Source organism: Pristiophorus japonicus, chromosome 12 (genome assembly GCF_044704955.1).
Source record: "Pristiophorus japonicus isolate sPriJap1 chromosome 12, sPriJap1.hap1, whole genome shotgun sequence".
Lineage (NCBI taxonomy): Eukaryota > Metazoa > Chordata > Chondrichthyes > Pristiophoridae > Pristiophorus > Pristiophorus japonicus.
In genome coordinates, this window is record NC_091988.1 from 171,944,969 (window position 1) to 171,966,693 (window position 21,725).

At 43.5% G+C, this 21,725-nt stretch overlaps 1 protein-coding gene across 1 annotated transcript in view; it reads left to right on the forward strand.

The window, feature by feature from the left end:
- LOC139277050 (phosphoprotein associated with glycosphingolipid-enriched microdomains 1) overlaps positions 1–21,725 on the forward strand; it is a 149,835-nt gene that overhangs the window by 60,591 nt on the left and 67,519 nt on the right. Inside the window, exon 3 of the mRNA XM_070895062.1 lies at positions 19,115–19,169. Within this exon, the coding sequence (XP_070751163.1) occupies positions 19,115–19,169 (55 nt within the window). The remainder of the gene's footprint in view (positions 1–19,114; positions 19,170–21,725) is intronic.

The window sequence follows — 21,725 nt, forward strand, 5'->3', positions numbered from 1 at the left end:
AGGTCGTCTGCCTTGGGTAGCGGGTACTGGTCCTGTAGTGAAAAACGGTTAATCGTTACTTTATAGTCCCCGCAAATTCTGACCGTGCCATCGCCCTTGAGAACCGGAACAATCGGACTGGCCCACTCGTTGAACTCCACCGGTGCGATGATGCCCTCTCGTTTCAGCCTGTCTACCTCGATCTCCACTTTCTCTCGCATCATATATGGCACCGCCCGTGCCTTGTGATGGATGGGTCGTGTACCGGTGGATCTGCATCTTCGCCCCCGAGAGACTTCCGATGCCTGGCTCAAACAATGACGGAAACTTGCTCAGAACCTGGGCACATGAGGCGTCGTCAACGGACGAAAGCGCTCGGATGTCGTCCCAGTTCCAGCGGATTTTTCGCAGCCAGCTTCTGCTGAACAGTGTGGGGCCATCTCCTGGTACTATCCATAGTGGTAGTTCGTGCACTGCCCCATCATAGGAGACTTTTACTGCTGCGCTGCCAATTACAGGGATCAGCTCTTTAGTGTAAGTTCTCAGCTTGGTGTGAATGGGGCTCAGCTTGGACCTGTATGCCTTGTTACACCACAGCCTGTCGAAGGCCTTTTTGCTCATGATGGACTGGAATTCCATGGATACTGGAATTCTGTTCAGTTCAACTTTTAACATGATCGGTGGATATTTCGTGGTGAAGGTGTGTACCCCATACACTTCTGCCTCCTCGGTTTGAGTCTCTAGTTCAGTTTGATCCACCATGGATCGGTCTTCCTCTGCAACGTGGTGGTTTGCAGGATTTGCAGCTCGTCTGCACATTCGCTGGAGGTGTCCCATTGTTCCACAGCCTTTGCACGCATAGTGTTTGAAGCGGCATTGATGGGCTCGATGATTACCTCCTCAGCGCCAACAAGGTGTTAACTACCTTGCATTAACGCTTGATGGCGGACTCTGAGTCATCTGAGGTCGTGCAGCTGCAGGCGTATATGTTCTCCCATATGTATTCCTGCCTGAAAACGACGTTACTTTGTGTACAGTACTTGCCGAAACATCTTTATGCTGCAAAATTTGTTTGGTGTTATCAGTGGTGGACATCGTTATGGCTTTGCTCAGGTTCGGTGTTTCAACAGTCAATAGTTTGCGATGGATAACCTCATGGCCAATGCCAAGCACAAAAAAGTCTCTTAGCATTTGCTCCAGGAATCCATCCAATTCGCAATGTCCTGCAAGGCGCCTTAGTTCGGCAATGTAGCTCGCCACTTCTTGGCCTTCAGACCGTTGACATGTGTAAAATCAATACCTTGCCATCAGAACGCTCTCCTTCGGATGTAGGTGCTACCGGACCAGCGTATATAGTTCTTCATATGATTTGGTTGTTGGTTTCACCGGAGCAAGAAGATTCTTCATGAGGCCATAGGTTGTTGCCCCGCAGACCCCGCAGGAGGATCGCCCTTCGTTTGGCAGCGTTCACACTCCCTTCCAGCTCGTTGGCCATGAAGTATTGGTCGAGTCGCTCCACGAAGACCTCCCAATTGTCTCCTTCTGAGAATTTCTCCAGGCTACCAACAGTTCTCTGCATTTTCACGTGATGGTTCGTTATCTCATCGGCAGTTGTTATGTCCATGAGTAAGTGTGACCTTAGTCTCTTTATTCTAACTCCAGAGTGTTGGTACAGCATGGGAGGCCTGCTTATATGCAGTGCTCCCAAGGGATGCTGGGATCCCTTGGGACTCCAACAGATATGCCCTCTGGTGGCGGTAGAATGCTGTTTACATAGGGTTGTATACATAACACTGGGGATATATGTGCAAAAATCATTGAAGGTGGCAGGACAGGTTTGAGAAAGGGGTTAAAATAGCTGAAGTCCCTCATCCCTGGAACCATTCTTGTAAATCTTTTCTGCACTCTCGCTAAGGCCTTCACATCCTTCCTAAAGTGCGGTGCCCAGAATTGGACACAATTACCCCAGTTGAGGCCGAACCAGTGTTTTATAAAGGTTCATTATGACTTCCTTGCTTTTATATTCTATGCCTCTATTTATGAAGTCCAGGATCCTGTCTGCTTTTTTAACTGCTTGGGTAAACAGGGCACAAATTCAAAATTTGCAGATGATACAAAACTTGGAAGTATAGTGAACAGTGAGGGGGATAATATTGGTGCTGAGCTGCGTTTAGGATGAGTTTTGAAAATGAAATCGACTGGGGAGCCTGACCACACCTTGTGCAGTGCAAGGTATTTCTGGCTGTAGTTTCAAGTTCAATATCAGCGGGTTACAAGATTACTACTAGTTACAGGTAGAATATTGGCGCAACACATCTATTACTACCAGTTATATGTAGACTATCAGTGAGTTATTGTGTTATTGTTAGCTATGAGGGGAATCTAAATGCTACAAGTATTACTATTAGTTATCGACGCAATTTTAGTGAGTTACTATTAGTTCCTATTGATTCGAAGTTCCTCCCACTCTGGTTTCCCCTCTGCGAATTTGGTTTCTCCTATTTTCTGCCTTTGGTTTCTCTTCTTCACCTGTTCGTGTGTGGTTCCCTTGTTTTCTGAACATCTCGCACAACAGCGTCTGCCACGGATCCATGAGGAAAGATAGTTAACTGCAGGGGACCCAACCAGTCAGATGTCACATGATCGTAACTTGCGTGATCAGCTGTTACGTGGTCAGATGTCACGTGATCAAACCTCCAAGAACGCCTCCAACCAGAGTTGACAACCCTAACATTGGACCGGCTGGCAATGGGCCAGAATTTGTTTTATCGGACTAAGAGGACGGCTCCTGCTCCTCCTGGCCCCACAACAGTGAAAGCAAAAATAAAACCACGACCATTTTCTGAATGGACTCCACCGATCTCTTCAAGGAGTGCTGGTTAGGCCACTCACTAATCATTTGTACCACAAAATTGCAATAAGGGTCTTATGTATGTCAAACAACCCCAATTTGCATATTGGAAGGGGCCTGCTGCCTGAAACAGATGATTGCTCCGGCTGCTTTTCTGGGGATCCTACCCAATATGGCGGTGGCCTTGAGCCAGGATAAAAAAAGGCGGTAAGTGACCCATTGCCATTTTCATGCCATTACTGCCTGGTTTATACCAGAGAAGGCCCTTAAAATCTGCCCTAGCGATTGTTTGAAAAACGTTGTTTTTGCTGCTATTGTGTCAGCTAAACTGTTCAATTCTTGTGACATGCCCCAAAACTAGCTGCTATTTAATATTTTGTCGTGGAGGTTTTTGGAGCTAGCAGTATAATTTGTGGTTGCTTCACGGTTAGAGCTGCATGAGCTACAGTAAAGAATGAATTTCTTATACTCTTGATTCTTAGGACCCCTGAAGCCTATCTGTATTCTGAAGACTACAGACTGTAATCTGAAGACATTCGAGAATTTTTCCCTAGCTGTGTATATCGCACAGACCCTGAAATTTTCATTCTATAAATTCTTTGATTTCAGCAATAGGTCTAGTTACTTCTCTTGGCAGAGTGCACCTATTTGGAAGTCTTTAGGGAATATGTGTTCTTATTAAAATAACTAAGATATCATAGCCAATGAGTCATCTGCCAGAAAGTTCTGCAGCAGCAATCATTTAATTTAGCCTGAGCTTTTATAATGCGCCATTAATATAGTAAAATGTCCTAAAGCGCTTCACAGGAGCCTAAATCAGACAACACTTTACACCGCGTCACATAAGGAGATATTAGGACAGATGACCAAAAGCTTGGTCAAATATGCCGTTTTTAAGGAGTGTCTTAAAGGAGGAGACCGAGATGCATTAAGAACCATGTAGTAAGATGGTTTCCTGCAAGTTATCAACAAAAAGATGAGCCTAGCAGTACACTCACTCCCAAAAAGGTGTCCCATGCAACATGCTGAACTGAGGGCCTGTGATATGGCCACCAGCAAGGTAAGTTGCAAGAGGGGTGGCCACAATTCCGGAGGGTAGGGATCCCAGGGTGGCAGCAGCCCAAATTATTTTTGTGGGTCCTGAAGGACCTCTCCGGGGTCCACAAAAATAATTTGAGACTTACTCTGTTGGACCTCTTCAATTCCATCGCCTGTGGAACTGGTTGGTGTGAATTGAAAAATGTAGAGGCAATCTTACCCAGAATAAAGGAGAATGCAGTTGCAATTTGGAAAAGTAACAGCGCCATCTATGGTGGGAGTACTGAAAGGTAAGTATAATGGCCAGGATTTTACAGTGCTTCCGACAGCCTGTGTATGCTGTGTGAAACCTTCAGAATGGCCCCTCAAGTTCAGGGTTTCTGCATGTGATGCGCATGCGCGAAAACCCAGAGCTTGCGATCTGTCAAGTTTTACTTGGACAGATCCACCACATTCGCTGTAAATTCACTTTCGCTGGTGCAGGGTTGGGCTATTTGCCTAACGAATACCCACTAAACCCTTACACCTGGTAAAAGCAGGCATAGAAACATAGAAAATAGGTGCAGGATTAGGCCATTCGGACCTTCGAGCCTGCACCACCATTCAATAAGATCATGGCTGATCATTCACCTCAGTACCCCTTTCCTGCTTTCTCTCCATACCCCTTGATAACTTTAGCCGTAAGGGCCATATCTAACTCCCTCTTGAATATATCCAATGAATTGGCATCAACAACTCTCTGCGGTAGAGAATTCCACAGGTTAACAACTTTCTGAGTGAAGAAGTTTCTCCTCATCTCAGTCCTAAATGGCTTACCCCTTCCTTAGACTATGTCCCCTGGTTCTGGACTTCCCCAACATCGGGAACATTCTTCCTGCATCTAACCTGTCCAGTCCCATCAGAATTTTATATGTTTCTATGAGATCCCCTCTCATCCTTCTAAACTCCAGTGAATACAGGTCCAATCGATCCAGTCTCTCCTCATATGTCAGTCCTGCCATCCCGGGAATCAGTCTGGTGAACCTTCGCTGCACTCCCTCAATAGCAAGAATGTCCTTCCTCAGATTAGGAGACCAAAACGAACACAATATTCAAGGTGAGGCCTCTCTAAGGCCCTGTACAACTGCAGTAAGACTTCCCTGCTCCTATACTCAAATCTCCTAGCTTTGAAGGCCAACATACCATTTGCCTTCTTCACCGCCTGCTGTATCTGCATGCCAACTTTAAATGACTGATGTACCATGACACCCAGGTCTCGTTGCACCTCCCCTTTTCCTAATCTGTCGCCATTCAGATAATATTCTGCCTTCCTGTTTTTGCCACCAAAGTGGATAACCTCGCATTTATCCACATTATACTGCATCTGCCATGTGTTTGCCCACTCACCTAACCTGTCCAAGTCACCCTGCAGCCTCTTAGCATCCTCCTCACAGCTCACACCGCCACCCAGCTTAGTGTCATCTGCAAACTTGGAGAAATTACACTCAATTCCTTCATCTAAATCATTCATATATATTGTAAATCGCTGGGCTCCCAGCACTGAGCTCTGCGGCACCCCACTAATCACTGCCTGCCATTCTGAAAAGGACTCGTTTATCCCGACTCTCTGCTTCCTATCTGTCAACCAGTTCTCTATCCATGTCAGTACATTACTCCCAATACCATGTGCTTTAATTTTGCACACCAATCTCTTGTGTGGGACCTTGTCAACAGCCTTTTGAAAGTCCAAATACACCACATCCACTGGTTCTCCCTTGTCCACTCTACTAGTTACATCCTCACAAAATTCTAGAAGATTTGTCAAGCATGATTTCCATTTCATAAATCCATGCTGACTTGGACCGATCCTGTCACTGCTTTCCAAATGTGCTGCTATTTCATCTTTAATAATTGATTCCAACATTTTCCCCACTACTGATGTCAGGCTAACCAGTCTATAATTACTTGTTTTCTCTCTCCCTCCTTTCTTAAAAAATGGTGTTATATTAGCTACCCTCTAGTCCATAGGAACTGATCCAGAGTCGATAGACTGTTGGAAAATGATCACTAATGCATCCACTATTTCTAGGGCCACTTCCTTAAGTACTCTGGGATGTAGACTATCAGGCCCCGGGAATTTATCGGCCTTCAATCCCATCAATTTCCCTAACACAATTTCCCGCCTAGTAAGGATTTCCTTCAGTTCCTCCTTCTCACTAGATCCTCAGTCCCCTAGTATTTCCGGAAGATTATTTGTGTCTTCCTTAGTGAAGACAGAACCAAAGTATTTGTTCAACTGGTCCACCATTTCTTTGTTCTCCATTATAAATTCACCTGAATCTGACTGCAAGGGATCTACGTTTGTCTTCACTAACCTTTTTCTCTTCACATATCTATAGAAGCTTTTGCAGTCAGTTTTTATGTTCCCAGCAAGCTTACTTTCATACTCTTATTTTCCCCCTCCTAATTAAACCCTTTGTCCTCCTTTGCTGAATTATCAAATTCTCCCAGTCCTCAGGTCTGCTGCTTTTTCTGGCCAATTTATATGCCTCTTCCTTTTACCAGCGTAATGTTAAAATAAATGTTAAAATACATTTTTTTAAATGATTTAAACATTCACTTACATTTAAAATACTTTCGGTAAATTTTGTCTTGTTTAACGATGTTTAAATTTATTTTTCAAAAAATAACATTTTGATTTTAAATGTTTAATTGAAGTTTAAAAAATAAATTAATTTAGAACCTGTGATCATTTATTTTTGTTTCAGTGTTGTGAAAATGTATTTATTAGATGATTTCTATTATGCTGATGGGGATTCTGTACGTCAATGGAATCCTCATAAACATCATAGGAATCCCCCTTTTAGATTGGTTCGCCTGGTACACGTGATCCCAGGGACGATTGTGAACCGCATGCCCCCCTGGGATGTGTGGGCCTTTACGCAGCCTACACCTGCAGGCCCAGGACCCGAACAGTCCGACGCAAGGTAAGTACGGAGTTTTCTTTCGGTTCGGAGGCGGAAGTAGGTGGCAAGCCTCTAACTGCAATTTCCAGGCCAATGGTAAGTATATTTATCTTCACAGTTAAAATACCCAAGCATTACTCGAAGCATGAGAAAAAGATGATGAAACACATACGACCCAGACACATCGAAATTGTGACAAAGTATAATAAACAGGAACGCACACAGATGCAAGTTTAAAAAAAAATATAAATATTCAAGAGTACGGCATTTAGACTGTTTCTAGATGAAAAAATATTTTTCTATCTTTGTTATTTTCTTCAGCCAAATTTTTACAGAGAGCAAGCATCTGCCATTATATTATCGGCCTCAAAATGCAATCCACTCTATAATAAACTACCACACTCCTGCTTAATCTCTTGATAGAGATTTCTACAGATTATCTGACTCCCAAATAAAGCCAAATTTCACAGCTACCCACATCCCCTCATCTTCACTATTTAACTCTGACTTAGAAAAATGAGTAGGAATAAACATGGAATGGCTTATTATCTCCGCTTAAACTTACAACTTTCTATTTTTAACGGGCTATTTATCCAATTATTATTAAAGGCAATTATTTTTAAAGCTGTGACCATTTTATCAGTATTCTATCAAAAGTTATACTAAAACTAAAATATTGCTGTTCTATTAACTTTAAAAGTACACCCACTAAATAATATTTGACGATACAGTATGTTAAACATCAAAATGCACTTTTTTTTTCTGTGAAGGAAGAACAGAATAAGCATTTACCTGGTTATTTTTTTGACACAATGTAATGACATTATTGCAACACAGTGGTATATTTTAATGTACTTTGCTTGTCTGGCAAACCCTGAAGAGAGGTTTTGCCAAACCCATGTCTTATTAAGATATAATACTCAGTAAAAATTTTAAATTGGTCCATAAAATACAGTTAAATATTTTGGGTTGTGATGCACCAAAGCTTTTAAGTCTTGAATGTGTCATGGATGCCAACAAATAATTAATAGTTCCTTCGGTATGATTTATGGTTACATTTCTATTTCCAAGTTGCATCCTAGCATGCCCACATTGTTAATTATAAAGAAAATGTATCACAAATTGCACTGTAGCATTCCCTTTGCTTGTTTGTACAAATGCAACTTGGGTGTCCAGTCAACTTGATTTCTTTCTGGTCACGTGGAACAGTGGCATACATTAACCAACGGATTGACCACCAAAACGCCCCTGGCAGTAATGATCTCCAAGCATGTGGAAGTAGCACATGGTTAGCGAAGGGTGATTTATATTTGCAATTCCAGAAGCAACAATACTCCGCGAGTCTCGCACAATCCACCCATTAGTTTCGAACAAAGTTACAGTGCTAAGGTCGATTATGATTCTGGGCTCCTTAGACAATTATTTTAGGTGTTTGTTTCCCGTTTCTGCAAGTTTTGCTACTTGTACACACTGCCATATCTTCACTGGACGCCATAGCAGCTTATACAAATGGTGCAGGACAGTGCAGTTCCAGACTAATCCCGTCTGGTCTGGTCAAAACCAGGTGTTCGCTCCCTTCCAGTGCCATGCCAGTCTGTTTTTTTCCAGAGGCATTCCCAAATTCATCTCCTCACACTAATTGTTTAAGTAGATGTTAAGCACGGCTCAAAAGATTAGAAACTTTTTTTTCCCCGATTTGGTTAACAAAAAATAATTGAAATGTCAGTCATTTCTGATTGGTTGTAAATTAATTTAAAACTATTGATTGACTATTAGTGATTGGAAGTAAAGGGGCCGAAATTGCCCTCCACCCTAAACAGGGCGCAAATTTAGAAATAAATAATTATTCTCTGCCCCAATCCATGGGGTGGAGAATAGTGGGAAATTGGCCTCTTTAAATGTTTTAATTTGTCCGGGTGGTGTTTGGGGCGGCTGAGGGGCAGAAGTGGGTCGGGAGCGGGGCGGAAGGCGGGAGGTGTTATTAGGGTCGCGCTGACGCGTAGCAATGTCTTCCTCTTCAGTTAAAGGGGAGGGCCGCTGTGAGCTCTGCAGCCACTTTAGTGGTGCCCACTGGGCCACCATGGAGGGTTTTGGCCGTGCCAGCGGCCCGGTACCCAAGAGGGGGTGCTGGGCTGCCTATTGGCAGCCGGGCTGAACCCATGGCCGCCATTGTTGGGCCGATTTCAGTGTCGGCCAACAATTATAATAAAATGGCGGTCGCGGCGGAACGTCCTTCCCTTTAAGGGCAGACACGTCGCCCAGCCACTGGCAGCTTCCCGCCGGGAAAAGCTTCCAGTGGCCGCTCAGCTCCCGCGGAATGGAAAGGGGTCGGAACGTGCTCGATGGGGCGGGAACACGGGCGGGGCAGAAACCCATTTTCGCCGCTCCCGGCCCAGGAGCAATTTCTGATGGGTTGGCCCATCCACCTGCCCCCTGTTGAAAAGATCTTACTGTCCCATTACTGCCTGTTAGAGGTGGTAATCGACCTTAAGGAGGGGGACAATTTCGACCCCAAAGTCTTTTCTGATTCACTATTTATCTCTAACTAGTCAAAAAATTCAGCCCACCTTACCAATATTCCCCAAGCATGGTGACCCATTTCCAGTTGTACTCATCCAATCACAGCAGTCTTTAATAAGATCACTAGATCTGTAAGATCGCTTATCAAGTATTACAAATTTAAAATATGTGTTGGACTGGCCAAAACTGTTTTAAATTCTCTTTGCATCTGTTAGAGTTTTGTTGAAACTGAGGCACTGAGACAACCTCCTAAAGGTAGTTTTGCAGTGCTTGCTAATGGGAATTTCAACTCCTCCACTCCTAAACTACTACAGGTGGCAGACTTGGCCCAGTGGTAGCACTCTTGCCTGTGAGTCACAAGGTGTTAGGTTCAAGCCCTATTCTGGAGACATGAACACATAATCTAGGTTGACATTTCAGTGTTACACTGCTGGATGTGCTGTCTTTTGAATGAGATGTTAAACCGAAGCCTCTTCTGCCTTTCAAATAGATATGGATTCCAAGACACTTTTCAAAAGAAGAGCCGAGGAGTTCTTTTAGTATCCTGGCCAATATTTATCCTTCAACCAACACCACCAAAAACAGATTATGTGATCAATTATCTCATTGCAGTTTGTGTGGCCTTGTTGTGAACAAATTAGCAAAGTGACTATACTTCAAAGCTACTTAGTTGGCTGTGAAAGGCACTGTAAAATGCAAGGTTTTTTCTGTCTCTCTTTTCTTTTGCTCTTTCTTTCCAGAATTGGATACAGTACTCAAGATCAAAATAGGCAGTCCCTCGGAATTGAGGAAGACTTGCTTCCACTCTTAGCATGAGTTCTTAGGTGGCTGTACAGTCCAATACGAGAACCACAGTCTCTGTCACAGGTGGGGCAGACAGTGGTTGAAGGAAAGGGTGGGCAGGGATTCTGGTTTGCCACACGCTCCTTCCGCTGCCTGCGCTTGATTTCTACATGCTCTCGGCAACGAGACTTGAGGAGCTCAGAGCCCTCCCGGATGCACTTCCTCCACTTAGGGCGGTCTTTGGCCAGGGACTCCCAGGTGTCAGTGGGGATATTGCACTTTATCAGGGAGGCTTTGAGGGTGTCCTTGTAACGTTTCCACTGCCCACCTTTGGCTTGTTTGCTTTGGATGAGTTCCGAGTAGAGCTTTGCTTTGGGAGTCTTGTGTCTGACATGCAGTCTGACCAGATCACTGGACAGTTTGGTCACAACTTTGTAGTTCAACATAGACTTTGTTGCTTGCTGCTCTGCACTGGTTGGACATGTTGAGTGTTGAATCATCTCAGCTGCCTAGGCCTTTCAACTTCATTCTTAGAGATTTCAGTACCATTCACAAAATATATATATTGCCCATTTTTTACTCCAATGTGCAAACATTTATACTTATCTAGATTAAACTTCTATTTTGTTTAACTCATTCTGTAGTTGCTGGGCTAATTCTATCAATTCCCAGCCAGTCCAACAGAAATTTTGAACCGTAGCATAATCTTAAATGCTATGAAGAACAATAATTGCATACTTACAGGTGTCTAATACACTCGCCTCTTATTTTGTTGGTTATTTAGGCACACTATTTCCTAGTTTGATATAAATTGCAAATTTAACAAATTTATATTGAGTTTCTTAATCCAAGATCTTGATGTAAATTAGAAACAGTAGTGATCCCAGCACAAAGCCCTCAAAGTACTCAGTACTTCCTCTCACCCTTGTTGTATTACTTTAAGCAGTACCCATTGCTTTCTATCCTTCTGCCAGTTTCTTACCATACCAAAATTTTGCCCTGAATCCCCACAGTTTTGAGCTTAATTTGTAATCTCTCACGTGGAAGTTTATCAACTACTTTTCGGAAGTCTAAGTATACAGTGTTGTAGGGGTTACCACAGTTGAGTTGGGCTGTCACTTTCTTAACAAAATCAAAGAGATTTGTCAGGCAGGATCCTTCCCTCCATAAACCATGTTGACTGTTGTTTACTAGATTGTTGTTGTACAGATAATCTTCAAGTTTATTGATGAGAGACTAAACCAAGTCTTTATCTGCCTGTTCAGGTGGACTTAAAGGATCTCATGGCAATATTTGTAGGGAACTTTCTTGTTATTCTGTCTAACATTTAACTCTTAACAGACACCAGCAAAACTGATCAATCTGCCATTTATTTCATTATTGTTTTTGAGACTTCCCTGTGCACAAATTGGCTGCTGCCTTTGCCTTCATAACAAGGTGACTACACTTCAAAAGTAATTAATTGGCTGTGTAGTGTTTCAGGATGTCGTGAGAATGTAAAAGGCACTATATAAATGCAAGTTCAGTCTTCTTTCAAAATATTTCAAACATGTTGGTCTAGTTGAGTATTAAACTAAACCACAAAAATAGAAAGTTGGTGCTTGATACCTCATTAGTAGCAGGAACAAATAAAAGAATGTCAATGAAGGAATGCATCATTTAGCTGCTGTTTGCCATTATAAATGTCACAACTCAAGAAAGTGTGAATTGAAGGGAATCTACCTTTATGATAGATTTTCATATATTAGAAACACTGAAAAAAAACTGCTGTATGCTCTGTCTCATGTCCTTCTGTGTACCCCATGTCTGTATTAACATAGAAACATAGAAACATAGAAAATACGTGCAGGAGTAGGCCATTCGGCCCTTTTAGCCTGCACCGCCATTCAATGAGTTCATGGCTGAACATACAACTTCAGTACCCCATTCCTGCTTTCTCACCATACCCCTTGATCCCCCTAGTAGTAAGGACTTCATCTAACCCCTTTTTGAATATATTTAGTGAATTGGCCTCAACAACTTTCTGTGGTAGAGAATTCCACAGGTTCACCACTCTCTGGGTGAAGAAATTCCTCCTCATCTCAGTCCTAAATGGCTTCCCCCTTATCCTTAGACTGTGTCCCCTGGTTCTGGACTTCCCCAACATTGGTAACATTCTTCCTGCATCTAACCTGTCTAACCCCGTCAGAATTTTAAACGTTTCTATGAGGTCCCCTCTCATTCTTCTGAACTCCAGTGAATACAAGCCCAGTTGATCCAGTCTTTCTTGATAGGTCAGTCCCGCCATCCCGGGAATCAGTCTGGTGAACCTTCGCTGCACTCCCTCAATAGCAAGAATGTCCTTCCTCAGGTTAGGAGACCAAAACTGTACACAATACTCCAGGTGTGGCCTCACCAAGGTCCTGTACAACTGTAGCAACACCTCCCTGCCCCTGTACTCAAATCCCCTTGCTATGAAGGCCAACATGCCATTTGCTTTCTTAACCGCCTGCTGTACCTGCATGCCAACCTTCAATGACTGATGTACCATGACACCCAGGTCTCTTTGCACCTCCCCTTTTCCTAATCTGTCACCATTCAGATAATAGTCTGTCTCTCTGTTTTTACCACCAAAGTGGATAACCTCACATTTATCCACATTATACTTCATCTGCCATGCATTTGCCCACTCACCTAACCTATCCAAGTCGCTCTGCAGCCTCATAGCATCCTCCTCGCAGCTCACACTGCCACCCAACTTAGTGTCATCCGCAAATTTGGAGATACTTCATTTAATCCCCTCGTCTAAATCATTAATGTACAGTGTAAACAGCTGGGGCCCCAGCACAGAACCTAGCGGTACCCGACTAGTCACTGCCTGCCATTCTGAAAAGTACCCATTTACTCCTACTCTTTGCTTCCTGTCTGACAACCAGTTCTCAATCCATGTCAGCACACTACCCCCAATCCCATGTGCTTTATCTTTGCACATTAATCTCTTGTGTGGGACGTTGTCGAAAGCCTTCTGAAAGTCCAAATATACCATATCAACTGGTTCTCCCTTGTCCACTCTACTGGAAACATCCTCAAAAAATTCCAGAAGATTTGTCAAGCATGATTTCCCTTTCACAAATCCATGCTGACTTGGACCTATCATATCACCTCTTTCCAAATGCACTGCTATGACATCCTCAATAATTGATTCCATCATTTTACCCACTACCGATGTCAAACTGACCGGTCTATAATTCCGTGATATCTCTCTCCCTCCTTTTTTTAAAAGTGGGGTTACATTGGCTACCCTCCACTCCATAGGAACTGATCCCGAGTCAATGGAATGTTGGAAAATGACTGTCTATGCATCCACTATTTCCAAGGCCACCTCCTTAAGTACTCTGGGATGCAGTCCATCAGGCCCTGGGGATTTATCGGCCTTCAATCCCATCAATTTCCCCAACACAATTTCCCGACTAATAAGGATTTCCCTCAGTTCCTCCTCCTTACTAGACCCTCCGACCCCTTTTATATCCGGAAGGTTGTTTGTGTCCTCCTTAGTGAATACCGAACCAAAGTACTTGTTCAATTGGTCCGCCATTTCTTTGTTCCCCGTTATGACTTCCCCTGATTCTGACTGCAGGGGACCTACGTTTGTCTTTACTAACCTTTTTTTCTTTACATATCTATAGAAACTTTTGCAATCCGTCTTAATGTTCCCTGCAAGCTTCTTCTCGTACTCCATTTTCCCTGTCCTAATCAAACCCTTTGTCCTCCTCTGCTGAGTTCTAAATTTCTCCCAGTCCCCGGGTTCGCTGCTATTTCTGGCCAATTTGTATGCCACTTCCTTGGCTTTAATACTATCCCTGATTTCCCTTGATAGCCATGGTTGAGCCACCTTCCCTTTTTTATTTTTACACGAGACAGGAATGTACAATTGTTGTAGTTCATCCATGCGGTCTCCAAATGTCTGCCATTGCCCATCCACAATCAACCCCTTCAGTATCATTCGCCAATCTATCCTAGCCAATTCACGCCTCATACCTTCAAAGTTACCCTTCTTTAAGTTCTGGACCATGGTCTCTGAATTAACTGTTTCATTCTCCATCCTAATGCAGAATTCCACCATATTATGGTCACTCTTCCCCAAGGGGCCTCGCACAATGAGCTTGCTAATTAATCCTCTCTCATTACACAACACCCAGTCTAAGATGGCCTCCCCCCTAGTTGGTTCCTCGACATATTGGTCTAAAAAACCATCCCTTATGCATTCCAGGAAATCCTCCTCCACCGTATTGCTTCCAGTTTGGTTAGCCCAATCTATGTGCATATTAAAGTCACCCATTATAATTGTGGTATTGTGGTACACCACCATGTACCAGTGTCGTGGTTCCTCTCTGAACAGCTCAAATGGGGGGATTCGATCTTTGTAATCCTACTAACAATAGCTGTGGCATGTAGTTTTAAATAATATTCATACTTTTCCCTTGCAGATTTGAACAGATAGTGGAAGAGCCATGTTGATAAGTGGTGGTAAATTCACTCTAATACTGGTGGGAGGGTGCAGGTCAGTCCGGCTGATCAGGGCCATTTTGTTTCCATGCTGCTGGAGAAGCTGCTTCACACTATGGGGTAGATCTTGACTTTACTTCCATCGACTACAATGGAAATAACATTAGGAGAGATGTAAAATAGGCTGCCGATTCGCTATCACCCGTTTTACACTAACTCACCGAGTCAAAATCTACCCCTATATGTTAGACAGCTTTACCACTAGAAGATCAAGACTATGAAATTACAGGGCCGCTCTCAATAATGACTGCACTCAATGCTCAATTTTGGCCAGGAGTTGCTCTTTTTTTTGGAGCAACTTGATTATTCTGGTGTATCTTAAAAATCCCCATTTTGCACATTCAATTTGCGCCAGTGTAAGTGAGTTAATTACTATTTTTTTAGTTTTATTTTACCAGCCACCTATGCCAGTTTTGGCCATTTAGGCAACTTTGGCCAGCTAATAGTTACTCCAAATCTACTTAGGCCAGTGTATGTGGCCATTTCAGAAAGCCCTTACAGAGAGTTAAGAAATCAGCGCAGATAAATACATCGGAGGCCATTCGGCCTGGGCTAGGGGCAGGCATGAGAACTGATAGTGCTCCTGTCTGGATGATTTCTATTAGTTCTGCTGCCCGCCTGCCCCTAGCCCTGGCCGAGTGAGTTTCAAAAGACTAAAATTTAATTTGGTCACTAATAAAGAAACTTAATGACTAAAGAATGTGAATAGGATCAAACAGCTATACAGGACATCATATGACAAAGTAAATTTACTATACAACAGAAGCATTCATGGAAGCTAAAACTACAAGAATAAAAGAAGTGGAGAGGAGCTGCACCTAAAGCACCAAGCCTTACAAACCACCAAACCTTGCAAACAAAAAGTTCTAAGAATTAAATAACAACTAAACAGTTGAAGTAAGTCCTAGCTTCATGGCCCGGGAAGGCAGCGAGCCGGCCTATGCAGGCTGCCAGTCGGCTTGGGCTAGGGCCAGCACGACAACGCGCACTGGGAGGCCACTTGGCCAGGGCTCGAGGCGGGAGCGATAGGCATTGGGATTCAACGTGGCATCTGTATTCCACAGAGCGAGAGAGAAAGAGAGGCTGGGCTGCAAATGAACGGTGAGGGGGGTGAGGGGGGAGGAGGAGAGCGAGTGAACGCAGCATCTGTGGGAAGAGAGAGAGGCTGGCCGATTGCCAAATTTCGGCGCGACTGCGCATGCGCGAACATCGCGACCCGACTCCAATGCACATGTGCAGAGATCCTGGCACTGTTTTCAGTGCAGGACGCTGGCTCCACCCCCGACGTGACTGGCTATGCTACGCGACGACCGGGGAGAGGCCAGACAGCGGCCAAAGTGGGGAGGAATTTTTTCGGCACACTTCTGAATGGAGAAAAGCGGCGCGTCTCCGGTAAGTGTGCCGAAAAAAAGGGGTGGGCCGACATTGAGCCCTAAATCAGGTAACGAGACCTAGGTTTCTGCAGAAGCTACATTATGAAGCTTTAGACTTACACTAGGCAATTGAAGCAGAAACAGATGCACAGATAACAGTTAACAGTCAGATGCACATCAGTGATGTGGCAATCAAGCCAATGTAAAGAAGTAAAGTTTTTGAGAGAAAAGAGGTGAGGAACATTGGCAGTACTTTTACATTGCATATAACACAACACATGCAGAACACAACAGCTGCACTTTAAGGTTGATTGACTCCATGTTTCCTACTGAGCAAAACTGAACAAAATATTAATTGGCATTGAAGACACAGGAGCTATTAGAAGAGGGCCACAGTTCCCAGCATCAGTTCTGTCAGCAAATCCCTCATTAATTGCTGTAGGGGTTCCAAATGAGATCTTTGCTGGCTTCTTTAGTAATGGCACAGTTGGCTTTCGTACAGTCGATGGAGGAAATGCTGATTTTTATATTACTTCAGCATGGAATTCTGTTTTTATCTGTAAAGAAATGAAAATGTTCTTTAAGATTCCATCTGCTGTGCACCAAACAGTTGCAGCCACTGAAAAATCGCGATTTGTTTTTCCTCACCCAAACTGGTTGGTGGCACATTTTATGAATGATTTAACTGTCTGTAAAATTGTTATCACATTTTGTGACCGTTTAAAAGAGAGATAACTATGGTAATGATCTTGAAGTTTGTAATTAATGTAATGTCTTATATATTGCATACATTCTGTATACTGTGCCAAGCCATTCTCTGCTGAAGTCTGCAATAATTTGCCTCTGTCCCTGTGGAACATTAATTGGATGTTAACAAAGAATTATAAAAGACAAACAAGACACACACAATGTTTTCAAATATAATAACACCATATATACATCTAGTGTTAACAAGTTTTAAAAGTTCATTTAAAGGAAGGTTGTATGGGCGATGCTATAATGCCTGCGGTTCCTCACATGCCATGTTCCCACTCGTGACCCTCAGGAGAGGTGCCAAGCAGATTCTATCCTTTTTTTTTCTCATGCAACACTGAGGGTGAACAATTGCAGGGCAAGTCATTACAGGCTGCTCTAGTGTACTACCTTGGGGTTAGCTCAAGTGCTAACAGGTTTGAAAGTAGGATACTTGCCTACTCTCCCAAACAGGGAATGATAATTACAAAAGGGAGGCAGAAAATACACTAAACAAATAAGCAGTTTGTAATGTTTACCTTTTGACAATTAAACAATATTACTATCAGTGATTTTGCAATCTAGATAAGTAGAAACAGTGCATTTTATTGTCACTTTTCTCCCATTTTCTGCTGAGTGTGGGGACCTATGCAGAGTTCACAGACATCAACCATCCTCCATATCTCCCCCATATGGCCATTCTTTGTGTGAGCCCAAATAGTGAAAGTCAGCCTAAGAATAAAAATGGAGATTCAAAATTTTTTTTAATTAAAAAAGTTTAATTTTGTGCAAATTTGCTGCCACGTTTTCCTACATTACAGCAGTGACTACACTTCAAAAAGTAGTTCATTGGCTGTGAAGTGCTTTGAGACTTACTGAGGTTATGAAGGGTACTATATAATTGCAATTCCTTCCTTTCTCTGCTGTTTTGGATATTTACTCCAACATTCTGTTTGCTTGGTTAATCTCTGCTCCTTCTTCTTAGGCTGACACTCACTATTTGAGCAGTTGGACCTGTTGAGTATCAAGTCTGCAAAAACCCCTTGATCTCTTTCAACTTCATCTTTAGATATTTTGACACCAGTCACAGAGCACTTGTATCACCATTTTTTTTTCCTGTGTGCAATACTTGTCACTCATTCTAATAGAGGGGGGCAGGTAAATGAAATAAAAGTACGATGAAAAAGTAGTGAAACAATAGCTTTTCTAATTAAAAAAAATGTGATTGTCAACTGTATAAACTGATGGAATTAAATCATAATCAAAACAGGGGTCCAGACAGCAGACTTGCTTAGAAAATAATTGTTTCATCTCTGAGACCAGGTTTGAATCCAGCCAAGGTTGAAAGTCTCTTTATCACTCTCTCTCATTCTATTGCTGTCTTTCACTCTCTTTCTCTGCCTGTCTGTTTCCCATCTAATTTGTGTTTTGAATTGGCGTTAAATTGGTACTCTCACTTAGAGAGGCCAAAAGGATATCTGGTGTGGGAAATGAAATGTCCATCAGTGTAGGAAGGATCCTCTTCTGAAGTTGGGACAGTTGGAGTAGTGTAAAGGGAATTTTACATTGAATAATGTCTGCTGTGTCTAATCTGGGAATGTATGAAGTTGAAACTGGGTACAAAAAATAAGAAAATAAGAACTCCTCGATATCCTCAATTTGATGAACATCAAATCCCCTAAAAATAAAATGAAAACATAAATAATCAAAATTTAATTGCCCCAACTTGTATAATATTTGCTACTGCATCTTGTATATGTAAATGCTGGAATACCCTCCATTACTAAATGAAAGCAGTACAGGCTATACCCCAGTAGCAACATGATGGTCAGATAGAACTGGACAGATGCCACAGGAAATGGTAACCTCCAAACCGAAGAGGAAATGTGGCGAGTACTAACATTTAAAAAAAAATTAAGGCTAATGTTAAATATAATCAATGACGTATTGGGGGAGGGGGTTATAGATTGTGTATACAAGGCCTTCCTTCCCCATAATCAGCCACAGCTCTCCCCATTACTTGCCCATTGTTTCGCTCTCCCAGCACCATACAGGGTAATTTAATTAGGCTTGTTATATGGGAGTGGCATCATTTACTGGGTGTGGGTTTTGTTCTTAATCGTGCTGTAATGTTTTACAGATGGGGGAAGGAATCTCGTTTTTAGATGGACTCTGAACAATCAGTAGAACCAACTTTGTGATTACTTGTTTTACATTTGTAAAACAAAACCCAAGCAAGCATTAATTATAAAAAAGAGAATATTTTGGTGTTTAAATAATAGCGAAAAATAAATCATCTTGTATTTTTTGCATATGTACAAACAAATTTATATCTTGTATTTACTCAGCAGAAAAAGTAAAGAAAGGAAAATCAAGACTGAAGGTGTGAAGTTGGTTGGCATTGTAAGTACTTTGGGTTCAATTTTCCCCAATGCCGTTTTTGGTGTATTGCATGAGTTACGCCCATTTTTTTTGGCACCAACTACTCCAAAAAAATAACTTGCAAGTTTCTCCGTTCTGTTTTTTTAAATTGGCACCGCGCAACCTGTCCTTTAACCTCGGGGGGTGGAGCCTAATGTCTGCGCCGAAGAAATGATGCCCCCCCCCCCCCCCCGCTTCTGCGCATGTGCGGGGAAAAAAAGGACATTTTTGACGTGACTGCTATGGGCGCGCATGCCCAGTACAGCTCCCGGTCTGCATTCGGACATTTTTAAAGAGCCAGTTGTGCGTGAGAACTTTAAATCTCAGTGGAAAAATCAGAGCTGCAATACAACATGCAAAGCGGCTCAAGGATCAAGGATTTCTCACAGGATGAAGTGGAGGCACTGGTTACTGTAATTGAGGACAGATGGCACGAGCTGGATACCAGCAGAGGTCACATAAAAGTTTCACCAAAAGAAACGCTGGAACCAACTTGCAGAAGATTATTGTGCATTGGTGACCACCCCGAGGTCTGGAGGCCAGTCCAAAAAGTGGCAGGACCTTGGTCAAGTAGTTAGTGTAAGTAATATGTTCATTTACTCACTGGAATTGCAATTGTAAATGTAACCATCTGTATATGTCCCACCCAGCAAAAAGACACCTTCTCTAAAAAGTGACATTTTCATCTTTGCAGAGGAAGGTGGCACACAACAAAAGGTAAAGAACTCGAACAGGAGAACCCACTGACACCCTTGGAAGACAGGGTTCCTGCTTTGATGGGTCCTGCCTGGAGAAAAGCAACCACCACTGCACAAGCTGGGCCCACGCTCAAGAGAGAGGGTAAGTCCTGCAAATTCCACAGTCTGCCTTTGCTAAATGTTAAGTACTGCACGGGCTAGCTGTGCTTCGGTTCATGAGGATGTCTCCGTCAGCTATGCTTCGGTTGATGCCATGTGCTATCTATCATTCATCGTGGTCCTTCAAATGAGCCTGCTGCCTGCGCTGTGTGAGTCTACTCATGCCACCCTGCCCCCTCCTCTGCTGCTAACCATTTGTCTGTTCTGTTATATTTTGCAGAACTTGACGCCAACCCTGACGAGGCTGAAGTCGATGCAGAAAAAGATTCAGATGCGGATGAGGCTGAAGAGGAGAAAATCTTCCAATTCCACCTTTCAGACTAAGAGCTTGAGGATGAGGGTGAGGGGGAGGGAGAGGGGCAGAGGGAGGGGATGGATGAAGCCCCCACTGTTGTAATCACTATAGAGGAGATGCAGGTGCTGCCCATTGAGGTGCCAGGCCCTTTCCTGAGTGGTACAAGTGTTAGGACATTCCATGGTTTCTCACATACCGAGGCTACAGGTTCCAGTGGAGTGCAGCGAGGCACACCCAGGGCCCCACCGTCCGAGGCTGTGGGTCCCAGTGGGATGCAGTGAGCCACATCCAGAGTGAGGAGGGGAAGGAGAGCTCGACAGCGCTCTCCTGAGGTGCAGATGGGGTTCAGATGATAGCAATGAGTGCGGAGAGCATTGACCTTACACGATCACTCCTGAACATCATTAGTGGGATGGGTGATGAGGTATCAGGACTGTCGGGAGAAGTAACAACACTCTCACGAGAAATGGGAACACTGTTCGGGCACATGAGGGAGGGAATGTCGCAGGCAGCTGATACACTGTTGGTGAACGTGAGGGAGGGACTGTCAGAGTTAGCTGCTGCAATAAGGAAACATGCCCAGACCCTGCTGCCCTTAACAGAATCAACTGCCACTCCCACTCCAATCCCCAGACCAGCCTCTGAAGAGGCCCAAGTCGGGCCTTCCACATTACCGCCTGCCCATGCCCCCCATCAAGAAGTGCGCATTACCCGAGATGCTCGAAAGAATAAGCTTGGTACCAACCCGAGAAACGCTGCGCCACCTCCTGCGGGCAGGGGTGGAGTCAATGAGACCAAGCGCAGTGGGCGGTCTCAGAATAAGAACATAAGAACATAAGAATTAGGAACAGGAGTAGGCCATCTAGCCCCTCGAGCCTGCTCCGCCTTTCAAAAAGATCATGGCTGATTTGGCTGTGGACTCAGCTCCACTTACCCGCCCGCTCCCCGTAACCCTTAATTCCCTAATTGGTTAAAAATCTATCTATCTGTGACTTGAATACATTCAATGAGCTAGCCTCAACTGCTTCCTTGGGCAGAGAATTCCACAGATTCACAACCCTCTGGGAGAAGAAATTCCTTCTCAACTCGGTTTTAAATTGGCTCCCCTGTATTTTAAGGCTGTGCCCCCTAGTTCTAGTCTCCTCGACCAGTGGAAACAACCTCGCCGCCTCTATCTTGTCTATCCGTTTCATTATTTTAAATGTTTCTATAAGATCACCCCTCATCCTTCTGAACTCCAACGAGTAAAGACCCAGTCTACTCAATCTATCATCATAAGGTAACTCCCTCATCTCCGGAATCAGCCTAGTGAATCGTCTCTGTACCCCCTCCAAAGCCAGTATATCCTTCCTTAAGTAAGGTGACCAAAACTGCACGCAGTACTCC